The sequence below is a fragment of the Alligator sinensis genome, unplaced genomic scaffold (genome assembly GCF_000455745.1).
Source record: "Alligator sinensis unplaced genomic scaffold, ASM45574v1 scaffold1854_1, whole genome shotgun sequence".
Lineage (NCBI taxonomy): Eukaryota > Metazoa > Chordata > Crocodylia > Alligatoridae > Alligator > Alligator sinensis.
The window spans coordinates 214,016-230,041 of NW_005843246.1; the positions used below are offsets into that span (position 1 = coordinate 214,016).

General features: G+C 45.3%; 1 protein-coding gene across 1 annotated transcript in view; it reads left to right on the forward strand.

The window, feature by feature from the left end:
- The window catches only part of LOC102379812 (FRAS1-related extracellular matrix protein 2-like), a gene marked incomplete at its 5' end in the record, with an annotated part of 138,667 nt that overhangs the window by 111,873 nt on the left and 10,768 nt on the right, over nucleotides 1–16,026 (forward strand). The window contains 6 exons of the mRNA XM_006038086.2: nucleotides 3,909–4,091; nucleotides 5,714–5,844; nucleotides 6,849–7,007; nucleotides 9,654–9,957; nucleotides 11,568–11,699; nucleotides 13,794–14,125. Of these exons, the coding sequence (XP_006038148.1) occupies nucleotides 3,909–4,091; nucleotides 5,714–5,844; nucleotides 6,849–7,007; nucleotides 9,654–9,957; nucleotides 11,568–11,699; nucleotides 13,794–14,125 (1,241 nt within the window). The remainder of the gene's footprint in view (nucleotides 1–3,908; nucleotides 4,092–5,713; nucleotides 5,845–6,848; nucleotides 7,008–9,653; nucleotides 9,958–11,567; nucleotides 11,700–13,793; nucleotides 14,126–16,026) is intronic.

Here is a 16,026-nt window from a genome sequence, read left to right on the forward strand (position 1 = left end):
GGTGATCCAGGCTGACCTGGACAGGCTCAGCAAATGGGCGGACGAGAACCTGATGGTGTTTAACACTGAAAAATGCAAGGTTCTCCACCTTGGGGGGAAGAATCTGCAGCATCCTTATAGGCTTGGCAGTGCTATGCTGGCTAGCACTATGGAAGAAAGAGACTTGGGGATCATCATTGACCACAAGAGGAACATAAGCCTTCAATGCAATGCTGCAGCTAGTAAAGCTAGCAAAATGCTGGCTTGCATCCATAGATGATTCTCAAGCAAATCCCAGGACGTCATTCTCCCATTGTATTCGGCCTTGGTGAGGCCACAGCTGGAGTACTGCGTCCAGTTTTGGGCGCCACAATTCAAAAAGGATGTGGAGAAGCTTGAGAGAGTCCAGAGAAGAACCATGTGTGTGATCAGAGGTCAGGAAAACAGAGCTTATGACAACAGGTTGAGAGCTATGGGTCTCTTTAGCCTGGAAAAGCGCAGGCTCAGGGGTGATCTGATGACCACCTATAAATTTATCAGGGGTGCTCACCAGGATCTGGGGGAACGATTGTACACCAGAGCGCCCCAAGGGATGACAAGGTCTAACAGTTATAAACTACTGCAAGACCATTTCAGGCTGGAGATAAGGAAGAATTTCTTTACTGTTCGAGCCCCTAAGGTCTGGAATAGCCTGTCTTCAGAGGTGGTTCAAGCGCCCACACTGAACACCTTCAAGAGTAAATTGGATGATTATCTTGCTGGGATCCTATGACCCCAGCTGACTTCCTGACCTTTGGGCAGGCGGCTGGACTCAATGATCCTCTGAGGTCCCTTCCAGCCCTAATGTCTATGAAATCTATGAAATTTTGTGCTTCGAGGATCGTGCGCTTGAGCAATGACCACTCTTCGTGCACCCCTTTGACTTCCCTTCCTTGTTTCTCCATCACCTCCCCTACTAATGCTCTGAGCCTGTCAGAGTCAGCATTCTTGAAGTCCAGGACTTCAATCCTGCTGGTTGAGTTGTTAACCTTGCAGCGGACAGTGACCCTGATAATTTCAGGGTCATTGTCACCCAGGTTACCCTTAATGTTCAAGCCACACACCAGATCATCTCCCTTGGCTCAGACCAGGTCCAGGAGAGTGCTGCAGGGTGTAGCCCTCTATGGCTACACTTCAGTCATGCAAGGAGTGGCACCAGGTCTCCATGATCCCTACCAGGTCATATTGCCCACTAGAGGGCTAGCTCCTCCTGCTTATTTCCCATGCTCCTCACATTGGTGTACAGGCAGCTGAGGCCCTCAATTGACACCCTTGTTTTCCTGACAGACTGTGGGAGAACGGTTTGGTTAGCATTTTCAGAAACAAGTTGTGCTAGTGTCCTGCACAAGGGAGCTATCCTGTGTGCCAGTCCCTGGGCATGCTCCACTTGGAGTTTCCCCGTTCCCCAGCAAAGTCAGTTTAAAGCCCTATCTAGTAGATCAGCCATCCTGGCTGAGAACAGGGCCTTACTTCTCTGCGTGAGGTGAATGCCATCTCGTCCTAGAAGTCCTCTCTTTCTCTGAAGTGTGTGCTGTGGTTGAGGTAACTGAACCCCTTTCAGTAGCACCATTGTCTGAGGCATCTGTTGACCTCTTCCACGCAGCCTTCCCTCCTGGATCTGTGGCTTGCAACAGGGAGCACAGAAGAGAAAAGTAAGTATTCCCACCCCGGCGTCTCCTCCTTGGGGTGGGAATACTTACCTCCTGAATAGTTACCTCCTCCTCCTATGTCTCTGTTGGAGACTCCTCCTGTGTAGTGAGGGGATTGTACCTGTTGTGCAGTGCCAGGGGAGAAGTGGCCCTAGCTGTGCGTGCTCTGGATCTGGAGACAACTGTTTTCCAGGTAGCTCCAGGGGGGGTCTTTGTGGCCAGTCTTCTTTGTGGCCTCGATCTCCAGATGGCTGGGGGAGCTGTCCCAGTTGCCCGGCAGCTTGCTTTCCAGCCACGTGGAGATCAGGACCTATCCCAATCCTCATGTGGCTGGGAGGCAGATGTTGGAATAGCTCTCCCCTGCCCTGTGGAACAGCCCCCAAATCCCCTGCCAGCCCAGGGCTGGCACCTGGAGGAGCCTGGAGCTCCCTTTGGCTGCTATGGGGGGGCAGAGCAGGGCAGGAGCAGCCCTGGGCTGAACTGCTCCCATTGACCACACAAGCAGGGACATGTATTTGCAGCAGCGCAAATAGTAGCAGCACAAATCTGTACCGCTGCTTTTTGCCACAGTGTGTACACACACACACACACACACACACACACACACACACACTGTTCTGCTGCTCCATACGCTGCAGTGGGGGCTGGCTGGGACACAGGGTGCCTCAGCGCAGGGCTAGCCAGGAGGCAGCCCCCATACTGAGGCACCCTGGGCTCCAGCCAGCCAGGGAGCAGCACGCAGAGACAGGGGTTAGGCAGTCCCCCTGCCTGCCCCTCTGCCTCCTCATGCTGCAGAGCCCCCATGCAGAGGCACCATGCACTCAGCCAGCTGCTCCCTGGCTGTCTAGGGTGCAGTATGCCTCAGCACAGGGGCTGCACATGCCTTAGTACAGGGGCTCCACAGCACAGCTTCCACACTGAGGCACACAGTGATAGGGGAGCTACCAGCCCAGGGCTGCCTGATTCCCCATCTTGAGACGCCCTGTGCCTCAGCCAGCCGGGGAGTGGCTGGCGGGGCGCAGAGTGCCTCAGCACAGGGGATCCACAGTATTCAGAGGTGGAGGAGCTGCCTGCTCCCCTGTCTCCACATGCTGCTCCCTGGCTGGCTGGGGCATAGGGTACCTCAGCATGGGAGTTCCCCATTTAGCATACTTTGGTCTGCTTTTTTCTCTGGAGGTGTTTTTTGCTACTAGAAAATCTTGATATCAAATTTTGTTCCAGCACTTCAAAGTAGCAACTCCGCACACAGTTTAACATTCAATGGGTGCAGTGTGTAGTGCCACAAACCGCACATGCCCGTATGTCTGCCTGCACATCTGCTTCCAGCTGTTGGGAGCAAATTTGCACCTGGTAGGTGCACATTCAGGTGTGTGTGGGGCGACAGTTTAATGTGCCTGAATTTTCTGCATATAATATTCAGGTGCATTAATTGCACGTGTGACATGCTCTGTGTCTCCTAAAGTTGGAGAAATGCAAGTTCCAACCCCCGCTGGGTTAGCAGTGCCTAAAACCCTGATCTTTTGTTTCCTGGGTGAGTACCTACCCACTCAGCTATTTATGATAAAACAGGGGTAGGCCCTGTTGGTGCTGTCACTTCCTCCTTCTTTCACCATGGGTTTTTGCTGGACTTGATTCTGTGATTTACACTCACCCAGTGTACACATGGGTGGAACCCCATACCTGCCGAGCTAGCACATATCTAACTGAACCTGCATAGTAGCTATGTAGACACTTACCTGTCTATTCTGCAAGGGCAAAAGAATTGCAGATTCCACTGAAGTGTGAAAAATGCCACTTACACAGGCCATTGGGACACACAAAATGAAATAGGATTCTGCCTTGCTTTCCATCAAAGTAAGACACCTGTTTAGGTTTACCACCTCCTTTCATAACTGAGGCGCAGAATAAACAGCTTTTGCAAATAACCACCTGCCTAACAACAGGTCACATCTCCTCTTAAAAATCTATCTTGAACTAAAACCACAGTAAGTTATTCTCTTTCTCTTTTTTTGAGAAGGATACAAAAAGACTTTTCAGAATAATTCCATTAGAATTTATTTTGGCTTAGTAAACCTACCAGCAAATAAATCCTGGGAAATGTCCAGCTATTTCTTTTGTTAGATTTTTTAGCTTTGTTTTGGCCCACTTACCTCCATTGGAATGTCTTTTGAAAGTCCATGTATTATATTTTACCAGATCCAGTGAGAGAGATTTTTCTTCCCACCCCCAATTTCTTTGCAGAACCAGTGATTAAGTTTTCTGAAATTAAATACAGCATTCAAGAGCCTCAGGAGCCTGGAGAGATTGCAGTTGTAAAGATCCCTGTTTTACGTCTGGGAGACGGCTCCAAAATATCAGTTGTAAGAATACACACTAAGGATGGGTCAGCCACTTCTGGAGAAGACTATAATCCAATGTCAGAAGGTAAGCATTTTCACTGAATGGTGGACTTTAGAAACATCAGCCCAGCCAGTGCTGTTGTGCATATGAATGAAGGATATGAATAACAGGATGTTGTTACAATAGAAAAATAGTGAGTGCTGTATTTTAAGAGTCTCAATCACTGTTGCTACCATGCTTGAAGATCTTTGGCTAAGAATTTATGAAAGAGAGGAATAGTATTCGGTGCCTGAATCCTATTGAAATTCAGTTGAAAATGGGCACCTAACTCTCTATGGCTACTTAAATCCCTAAGACAGGAGCTTCTTGATAAGCAGAAGACTGGAGCTTCTTCAGGACTTCTTCATAAGAATTCACATACAGTTTGGTCCAGCCATTGAATGGCGAGGTGGGGAAGGAGCTCCCCCCACACCATCATTCCCAATTCTGGCAGCAGAGTTTTGGTTTTGAGCTCAGGCAGAAGCCCTTTTGGTTGGCAGAGGAGCGCTGGTGTGATAAAACATTTAACCCTAATAGGGAAAAAGGGAGAAGATAGAGAAATTGTGTTCAGAGGCACTAGTCTGCTGTCTCAGCAGCATTGAGATGATGTTGTCCTGTTTTTACTTATCTGGAGCTTTATCTCAGTGTGGAACCTTTGGGATGAAAAGGAAAGCAAGGAGTGAGTGTCTATGGGGTGGGGGGAGCTCCTCCCCCACCTTGCCAATGCCCCCATAGACTTACCTGCGGGGAGGTAACAATTAGTGACATTTGGGCATGAGTCAGTTGTTACATGTGTTCACACATTAGTAGGTGCACATGCCTAGCATATGGGGCTGATCTCAGTTTGGTCCTGTAGCTAATACTATAATATAAATAACAAATAACAATATTCTTAAACAGTATCAAATACTAAAGTTGTCTGTAAAATACCTTCTTTCTCTTGAGTGTGTGTTTAACTGTATAATTATCAATTTAATACAGCTTTTAATCTACTGGGTATGCAGAAAAACAGTTATTGGGGCCATGCAAGTGGGCCATGGTGTTTTTATAGCATGCTAGGTTGGGCCTCCGGAAGAAAAAGTTTGAGAACCCCTCTCCTAGAGAGCTTCCCTCTGTGTAAGCATTTCCTATTAGCTTTAGGCAGGTCCACGCTGGTCTCATTGACATCAGACAGCTCCCTGCTCTGCATGCAGGTTTTTAGATCCTGTTCTGAGACCTGCATACAGGTTTTAGACCCTGTTAGATGCTTTAACTCTCCTCTTGCATTGTACAGGGAGCCTAGACAGGTGGGGTTCTGCATTCCACTTCAGGGGCATGTACCCTAAAAGTGTTGGACCCCTACCCTCTGGTTTTTAGGCATCATTTTTTGGATCTCCATTCAAAATGCATATATGCAAGGGGGCATCTACTCAAGGTCCCCCTACAAAAATGTGGTTAAAATGTCGTTCTCAAATACCTATAAAAATTTACTCCGGCAATTCATGTGTCCTTTGTCAGATAAAAATTAATAAGTTTATACTTAGGCTTAGTTATTTAGTTTGCCCATTTCAATACTGCAGTCATCCTAAGCTGATTCGGGAAGAGCCAAACTGTTTTGTTTGAACAAGGTATGTTACTTGAGTAGACTGATTTTAGAAAAGAGGTTAACTTGTTTGTCTCTAAAACAGACATTGAATTCAAAGAAGGAGAAACTGAACATTTTGTTGAAGTTGAGGTCCTATATGATGGAGTGAGAGAAATGAGAGAAGCATTTACAGTCCACTTGAAAACTGATGAAAATATGATAGCTGAGATTCAGGTAAAGGTTGTGTTTACATTTGTTGTTGTTATGTAGGTGGTTATGTACTGATGTTATAATAAACTGATAGAGAATGTTAAGGGAGCTTGCACAGGTAAGAAGGGAAGGAGATTTGGTTACAGGGTGGAGGGAGGCGTGGGGCAGTGATGTAGGTCTCTTGATCCATAACTCAGGGACCCCATCTTCTAGTACCCATCCCCTGAGCCACATTGTCCAAGGTTTACTTGTTGTGGCATGTTATATCTTTCCCACTTGGCTGGACAATATACAGGGCACCCAACTTTAGAGAAGTGTTGGGAGTGCTCCTGTGAAGAAGGACCTCTGTAGCCCAGGGCCTCATGATCAGGGCACATCTCTAAGAAGTGGGAGATGTTCAAACCCCTTCTAGGTGAGGAGACCAAGAATCTGGGTTTTCCAGGCCCTGAGCAGTTGTTGAGCTGAAATGAAGGAAGTCGTCTCCCCTCTGTTTTGTGATGTACATGGCTTTATGTGACATCCAGGGGAAGTATAATCTAAAACATGTGTAAGTGGCTCAAAATGCCACTTGCATAACTAAATTAGCTGCATAACTGCTATCTACTAGTCTAAAGGTATGGTTGGATTTGGTCCCTAATGTGGATTTAGATGGGTAAACTAGCCACCTGCTTTTACCATCAATGAACAAGTAAGGCATTGCTTTCTCTTTACATTTGGTATCTGAATTATCTTTCCCTTCCTGAGTGTGCTGAGAGCTGATGTCACCCTGGGTATTCATTTTACCCTTCCCCACAGTTAACCAGTGAATAGGCTTAATCAGAGAGGCTGAAAAATTGGGGAGCAAAGGGGTTAATATCAGAAGATACACCTTTAAGCAAGTCATTGGAACAATGAGGGGAAACTAGAGAAAATTATATTTCATGAGTAAAACCAGAATAAATTTTAGCAATAGAAATTACAGCTGCAAGTACTCTTCTTTTAAAAATATTTTCAGCTGTAGACGTAACCTTTTAACTCTCACAATTCAGGTGAACAAAGCCATTGTGTACATTGAAGAAATGGACAGCGTTGCAGATGTGACTTTTCCAGCTGTGCCCCAGCTTGTGTCGCTCCTGATATATGATGACACATCTAAAAGCAAAGAGAACCCACAGCCTCCAACAGGCTACCCTGTTGTGTGTGTGACGGTATGATCTCTTCCAAGCAATATCATTGCTAATCCAGTGCTTTTGAGCCTCTCGGTATAACTGATTTGATTTGTATGTATTGATATGTATTGAATACTCCTCCTTGGCCCATGAGTGTAGGAGGGCTATTAAGAAGGCCAAGGCAGGGGTGGAGCTCAGGCTAGCGACCAGGATTAAGGACAACAAAAAGTCCTTCAAATACATTGGTAGAGGGCACCGGGTAATGTAGGACCCCTGCTAGACTCAAATGGTAATCTTGTGGCTATGCCAGATGAGAAAACTTGTTAAAAATTTTGGCTCTTTGCCTCTGTCTTCTTGGACAGGGACCAGGACAGCTCTCCTACCACAGGTAGGGGCAATCTTGGGGATAGCACTGCCAGGCCTCGGGTCTGTGCAGATGTGGTTAGGGATCTTCTGGAAGGGCTGGATGTTTTTAAATCTGTGGGCCCTGATGCCCTCCACCCACGGGTGTTGAGAGAGCTGGCGGGGGTCATTGCTGTGCCCTTGGCCCGGCTGTATGAGCGATCGTGGTCCACGGACCAGGTGCCCGGAGATTGGAAACTAGCTAATGTGGTCCCCATTTATAAGAAAGGGAGATAGGAGGACCCAGGAAACTATAGGCCCATAAGCCTCACATCAGTCTTCGGGAAAATCCTTGAAATAATTATCAAGGATCATATCTGTGAGGGGCTGGCAGGAGAGATCATGCCCAGGGGAAATCAACATGGGTTCATCAAAGGCAGGTCCTGCCAGACCACCCTGATGGCCTTTTATGACCAGGTAACTAAATCCCTGGATGATGGTGTTGCCATGGACATAGTTTTTCTGGACTTTAAGAAGGCCTTTGACACTCTCTCTCACCCCATTCTCATTAATAAATTGAGCAACTGTGACATTGATGCCTACACAGTTGGATGGGTTAAAAATTAACTGATGGGGCGCACCCAGAGAGTGATGGTGGACGGGTCGTACTCAACCTGGCTGGATGTGAATAGTGGGGTCCCCCAGGGCTTGGTCCTCGGGCCTACACTGTCCAACATCTTCATCAGCAACTTGGACGAGGGGGTGGAAAACAGGTTCAAGTTTGCCAATGACTCCAAGATGTGGGGAGAGGTAGGCACTCCCAAAGGGAGAGAGAGGCTGCAATTAGATTTAGATAGACTACAGAAGTGGGCGGATGGTAATGGGATGGGGTTTAATATAGATAAATGCAGGGTGCTGCACCTTGGGAGAAGGAATCCACAGCATACATACAGGCTGGGGAGCTCCCACCTTGTGAGCAAAGAGGCGGAAAGGGATCTTGGAGTCATTATTGACTCCAAGATGAACATGTGCCGCCAATGCCAGACTGCAGCCAGCAAAGCCAACCGCACCTTGTCATGCATCCAAAGGTGCATCTCAAGCCAGTCCAGAGAGGTGATACTCCCCTTCTACGCGACGTTGGTCAGGCCACAATTGGAGTACTGCGTCCAGTTCTGGGGACCGCACTTTAAGAAGGATGTGGCCTGCCTTGAGTGGGTTCAGAGGAGGGCCACCCATTTGGTTGCAGGGCAACAGGGCAGGCCCTATGAGGAGAGGCTGAGGGACCTGAACCTGTTCAGCCTCAGCAAGCAGAGGCTGAGGAGGGATTTGGTGGCTGCCTACAAACTTGTTAGGGGAGATCAGCAGCAAATAGGAAGGGCCCTATTCCCCCCAGCAACACCTGGGGTGACGAGAAACAATGGCCAGAAGCTGCTGGAGAATAGGTTCAGGTTAGAGATTAGGAGGCACTATTTCACTGTTAGGGTGGCTAGGATCTGGAACCAACTTCCTAGGGAAGTGGTCCTCCTCCTACCTTTGGTAAATTCAAAAAGAAGTTGGACAAACACCTGTCTGGGGTCGTGTGATCCCAGCGTGTGCTCCTGCCAGAGCCGGTGGGTCAGACTAGATGAACTGTTCAGGTCCCTTCTGACCCCAAAATACTATGAAACTGTGACAACAGAGGGCACCCAATTTCTGTGCGCTGCTGTTAGACTTGAGTGAGTTAGGGTTCCTTACCCTGATCCATCTTCCTTTCTTTCTTTTTTTAAATAAAAGATTAGTGTGTGTCCAGAGCACATGCTTGTCTGGAATATTTTACAGCAATAACTCCAAGATTGTAGCAAGGCTCTTTTACACGGTAGTGTTTTGAAGGAGTGCTAGAGAATGCCATGATGTTCTTTTTTTAAAAGGGCAACCCTAGTGGCAGAAAATTGAAATTAAAGTACCCTAACCATGTTCATATAGAATCAGACTTAGAACCCCAAACCGAAGGACTGTAAGATTATTATCTAAATATTAGTATCCTTGTTTTAGGAACAGATCTACAGAAAGGCTAAGATATGAGTTTTCAAATGTGTGCGCCCACGGTTAGGCATGTAAGACACTTAACTGTGTATCTGTTGAATTGGCATCTACATGTAAGCAAAAATGATAACCATAAAGAAGTGAAACTATACTGATAATGTTTTAATTACCATTAAAATTATATTTCATAGATTTCATAGATTTCATAGACATCAGGGCTGGAAGGGACAATTTAATGCTAACAATTTAATTGTTAGCATTCCTGGAGCAGACATGGGAAGCAGAGCATCTTGTTTATTTTGCATATCTGCCAACTTACAGGCATGTAATCCCAAGTATTCAGACTATGACAAGACTGGCTCTATCTGTGCTGCTGAAAACATCAATGACACCCTGACCCAGTACCGCTGGCTTGTCAGTGCTCCAAGTGGCAGCGACGGTGTCACCAGCCCCATGCGGGAAGTGGATTCCAACACGTTCTTTACCAGCACCAAATCCATCTCCCTGGACTCCATTTACTTCCAAGCGGGATCAAGGGTGCAGTGTGCAGCACGTGCTGTGAATGCCAATGGTGATGTTGGTTTGGAATTGCTCAGTCCAATTTACACAGTGAACAGAGAAGATGGTAAGTGGTAACATGCTGATTGTGACACCTTGGAGTAGGGGAAGACAATGAAAGCTGCACTGCTCGCTGCTGATATAGGTCAGGTCTAAGCAGGCTTCAGTGTTGTATATAGTTTAAATTTATTTTGTGTAGAGAAAAAGCTTGTTTCTGAAATAAAGCTGCATAAATTGCTACATTGACTTTGTAATTTTAAGAGTTTATACCCATGACTCAGCTGCCATTGGCATAAGGAAGAGGTGGAGATGGTAATTATTTATTTGGCATCTTGTTCTAGTGAAGTTGCCAGTGGGTTCACTCCTAAACATGTGTCCTCTGCTTTTCACATTATAAACATGTGCCACAGAGATATATATTTCTGTTTTATATAATTCGAGACAAAACAATACCAACATACCTTTGAGCATGAAACCATTCAGAAACCTGAAGAACAGGCCAGAATTAAAGCATTGGCATAGTCTAGTAGACTAAAAGAGAAACCCACTGCAGAGTTTAAGCCCTGGCTTCACTGGTGCATGAAATTTCTAGCCTCATGTCAGGTTTTTCAATACAGTACATGGGTTAGCAGAGATTTGCAGAAGTCAGCAAGGTAAACAGGGGGCTGTTCAAGCTAGACAGTAGACAATACTGTGGGTTTAGGCCCCATCCAGCTTTCCCTCTAAGCTGCACTAAAGTGCAGGCACGCCTGGCCATGCACCATGAGCACACCTGTGTGGCCGCCCACACCGCACAGCTTAGAGGGAACGCTGGCCCCACCTCAGAGATAATGAACCACCTCACTCTGGGCCAGAAAGAAGTGGCACCTACCTCCTCTCTGTTTCCTGGGTTGCGATCTCTCTCCTGGAATTATGTGTTTAAACCAAGTGAACTCTTTCTCACAGTAAACCAGATTGAAACCCTCCATGATACTAGTGATTAGAGAGGAGAGAGACCTGTTTTATAATTTGGAGAAAAAGCTCAAAAATGGATCTCCCACATCCTGAGAAGGTGCCAAAACCCCCAGGCTGTTAGGAGTTCTCAGGCTCTAAGTCTCTCCTGGTTAATTTTTTCCACTTAACAAAAATAACCAAAAATTCAGTGTGTGAGAGATGCCAGGGGAGTACTGGGCATATGAGAGAAAGGTTCAAGTCCCTGCTTTGTACACAAGGCCTCAGAAAAGTCTCATCCCACAGTTAGGGATAAATGTACTCTCTGAGAACCTAGCAGATAAAGCCCTGCAGGCCAAGAGGCATTTTGAGAATTCCTCTGGGGTTTCTGAATGGGCAGCAGTTCCAAGTCACTTAACAATGTTGAGACTTAGGTGGTTCTGCACCTGCCCAGTGATAGGGGCTTTATTCATAGACAAGGTTAAGCAGCAGCTGAGTGAAGGTTTTGTGGATCTCAGGGGTGCCTGTATATATTTTATTTAGGCTCCTAGAATTGCTGTTAAGCACCTAAGTCCCTTTGTAAAGTTAGCCCTCCAGATCTATACCTGAGACCCCAGCTTCTAAAGGACTATATGCTTTGGACCTCAGACTGCTGTAACCTAGTCTGGCTACAGACACGTCAGAATTGCCTTTAACTTATGTGACAGTTTAACAGAGTCCTCAGGATTACTCCTTCTCCCCTCTCAGGTCTATGTCAGCCTCACATCCCAGGATCTGTTGGAGCAGAACCTTTCTCAGCCAAAATTCACTACATGGGTCCAGAAGATCCTGATTACCCCAGTCTGATTAGATTAACAGTTACAATGCCGCATATGGATGGTAAGCACCATGAGGTCACACAAGCCTTTGAATGTTTCATCTCCAGTAGTCACAAATACTTGGCAGTTGTGAAGTGTGTTCCCACCTTAAGAGAGTTTCTGGCAGAGGACTTTTTTTTTGGAAGAGACAATGCTGTATGCTTGTAGCCAGAGCAGCATTCATCCTTGTCCACAGCTAAAGGTTGTTGAGGGTTTGCCAAACACTGTTACAGCCACGTATGTTTTAATGTGGTTTGCATCTGAAATGGAAACCAGTATAAAATTCCTGTCACCAATATCCTGGTTCTTCTCCTTCACAGTGGTAATTCCAGGGATCCCAGTAGAGTTACCCCTGTTTTTTTGCCAGGGTGACTGGGAAGCCCAGTGCTATAGACTTGACTTTAGAAAGAGCCATTTCAGAGCATGGATAGACGAGCAATGAAAGTGCTTTAAAATTCTTGTACTTTACAGCCAGTCTGCTGTAACTGTGTCATCTGCCTGGTTTATTCTTCTCCAAGTAGAAGCTAAGCCACTGTAACTTTACTCCTGATTCTTTCAGGTTTAAAATTATACACCAGTTACAGTGAATCACCTAATGCACACTTCTAAAAACACCCCTTCACACTGCTGCCCCTGCCTCTTTAAAACAGTCTATTGTTCTATCTATCCATGGCTGTGCTTTGCGCTAATGTGGTTCTGGAGGTGAAAGTGTCATATTACTGTGTTAGTAAAAATCATAATTGGAAGACACCAGCTTCCAACAGGGTAGTTATAATGTTTCTAGTAGAACCAAGTGTGATAAATGTTTGAAAAACCTAGGGAATGGTTAGATGTAAAAATTGCGTAGCTATGAAAGAATACTGGGATGAGCCGTTACACTGCAACTATTATACCAGTGTGATTCTGTAGTGATACGAGTATAACAAAACCATCCCATCTGTGCTGCTTCATCCAGAACCAAAGTAACCACAGTTTAGGTCACTTATATTGCTATAGGGTCATGCAGATGTGAAAGACATGAAAGTTACAGCATGCTCATGCATGTTTCCCTTGCCTTTTGATCTTGCTGCAAATGTACTTTTTTCCATGCCCTCAGTTGCTTTATCCAAAGCAAGGGGAAAATCTTGGACTACTTTACTTCTTATTTTTACAGAAGAGACGCATACACAAACACACCCATGGAAATCATTCTGTTTATTCATGTGGCAACTTCTCCTGGGCCATCTACATTAGGAAGATGGGTGTTCAGCAATAATGTAGACATAGTACAGATGGGATGGAGAATTGTTTAATACTATTTTAGAAAGCATGTTTGAGCTATACCAGTGGCTTCTGCAGCTATTGGAAATAGCTTTGCCTGATATATGTTCATGTGGAAGACTTCCCTAGCAGCATAGGAATAAGACATTTACTGAAATTTTTTTTTGGCAGTAGCTTACTTCCCTAATACACACTAACCTAGAAGAGGGCACCATGGCATCATCTAGCTCTAACTCTACTCTGCCCAACTATATTTAGCAGTTTTTCACTTTCTTAGTGAAGTCAAGGTTTCCATGTCGTCCTTTGTAACACTGCTACACTGATGGTGACAGGAATAGGTATCTAGACAATTGTTTTTAAAAATTGTATTTAACACTTTAATGCACTATATCTTTTAACTCTATCAAACTAATGTTTTTCTCAAGCATAACATTTGCTCTCAGCAATGGGGTTTTTACTGTGGGGGAGGGTATTGATGTAAGGGAAATAATGATTTATCAAAAAACATCCCTTAGGTGTAGTTTAATAGAAGGTGCAGCTAGTGAAATAGGTGCAGCTAGTGAAATAAGTGCAGTTAATAAACAGAGCATACTTCACATACACCTACTGCCCCATGAAAAGACATCTGGAACCAAGTAGTAAATCCTTTACGCACACACTGTCTCTCCATACTCAGATATATCAAGTTCATGTATGACTTAGCTTCAGAATTTCTCTCTACAGTCGAAAGATGATTCTCATCCTACCAAGTTAATAGCATCCACAAAGAAAGTAGGTTTACTATGTGCTTAGAACAGTTGAGCAGTCAGTCTTCTCAGTTCACGATAGCAAGTGGATGGCGTGCCTTATGTTTCAGGAATGCTGCCTGTTATTTCAACTCATCCATTATCCAATTTCGAGCTGACTCTCAGCCCTGATGGCACTCGAGTAGGCAACCATAAGTGTTCCAACCTGCTGGACTATAATGAGATCCCAACCAAACATGGCTTCCTGACAGAGAGCACCAAGAACCCTGAAGTGATTGGGGAAACTTCACCCTATCAGTATAGCAACCTCCTGCGATCTGCCAAGACCTTGCGTTTCTACCGCAACCTCAACTTGGAAGCTTGTCTCTGGGAGTTTAACAGCTACTATGACATGTCAGAGCTGATGGCTGACTGTGGTGGCTCCATTGGCACAGATGGCCAGGTATGTATCAAAGCAGCAGCACTCACTTCTGGGCCTTAAGTTTTGAAAAACAAAAGACTAAATCCCATTTTATTTTACATGCTTGAGTGGTGCACGCACAGTCACAGTTTTCCCACTGAGCAGGCTCACTAGGATTGTGCTGTGGACAGGCAGGTACACAGGGAAATAGAAATCCCTGAGTAGGCCTGTAAGGCTGGGTAAGCCCCAAAATTTTAGTCACTGTGAAACCATGACTAGCAGGGAAACAAGGAAGACCCTCCCAATTTTTGCCTAGTAGTCTGGTGGTTAGGACAGTTGCCCAACGGACAGAAGATCCAATATAGTGAAATAGGATGTAGTCCTATGCCTTAACCAAACCCTTCCTAATAAAATCCTTAAAGGTATTTTGTGCTGTCATGTTGATCATTTGCATTGGTTATCTGGAGCACAAATCTTCTAGCATCTTCCAGAAGAGTTCAGAAACCCTAGAGCTTCTTGATATTGCAGCAGTTCCTATATTATTTGACCAACCAAAAGCAATTTAAAAGCAATTTGGAAAATTGCCCAGTCACTGTCAGTTCTCAACATTTCTCATAAGTCAGCATGCACCTTGCATTGCTGACCCCACTTCAGCATGTCTGCTGTAATTATTTGCCTCACCACAAATCCCCTTTCTGTATTTCCTCTGAATTAATTTAAGAGTGAAAAAAGAGCAAAAAAGGCTGCTTGCCAATTGTGAGTTCCACAGGAGCACTACTTGTTCCTGAGACAAGGTCTCTGGCACACTCTTAAGGCCTAATCCCCTTTTAAGTAGTAACCAGGACAAACATTCATTCAATTAATGGTAGCATAAAACGGGGAATAAGTCACGAAGTTATTACACAAAAAATGTCCCAGTCACCTGACCAAGTCTCCCAGCTGTGGGGACACCATGCACCCAGCTTGCCATGATCCCAAGGCATTCCCTGCACTGGCAATATGGCACTGTTGGGATGTGGAGTTGTACGTGTAGCATGGCAGAGGCATGATTGTTGGATCATGGTTCAGATCCCATTGTACCTTTAGCTGAACATTTGCCTGGGGCCTTAACAGCAGTGCTCCTTTAACTAGGAAGCCTGACAAATGCCCTAGCAGGGAAGTGAATTGGTATTAATGTATAATATAAGTGCTGCTTTAAAACTTCAGGGGAAAATAGATGGCATAGAAACTATTCGGTGGAACCTGCCATTCATGAACTTGTGGTGACATTCGATTGCCATTTGGTAATCGCTGACAAATGTGCATTCTAGCAATAATTATAATAATGCATTTTAGCATTATTTAGCAATAATGGACTCTAAGATGCTGCTGTAGATTCATAGATTGTGAGGCTGGAAGGGACCTTGGGGGATCATCAGGTCCAGCCCCCTGCACCAGGCAGGAAAGACAACTGGGAGTCAGGTGACCCCAACAAGGTGACCACCCAGTCTTCTCTTGGGGGAGAGTCTGTAGGGTAAGTGACAGCCATCAAGAAGACTGCATGCTGGGGAAATAAAAAAATTTTCAAAACCCCATTCAAAATATGGGGAACCATCTTCCTGAGCTTATCAGACCACAATCCCAGATGCTATGTGTGAATTGTTAGACTGTCCAACTTAGGCGCACACAGTTTGTGATGAAGTTCTGTGACTGGACAGGAAGGAACCTGATGCATGGAAATGTTCGAACTATAAATAAAAAATTCAAAGGGACCAGGCCTTGGAGTTGGGGGGGCCTCAAACTGCAAAGTCCTTTGGGTGAATATTTAGCGCACAGCTATGAGCTTCTAAAAGTCTGTGTGGCCCTGCATGTCTGGGATTGACCACTTGGTTGATTTTTCTTTATGTATGGAGTCCTCAAATGTCGGGTACTTTGTTGAGATCAGAATAGTGGAAAGTAGCAAG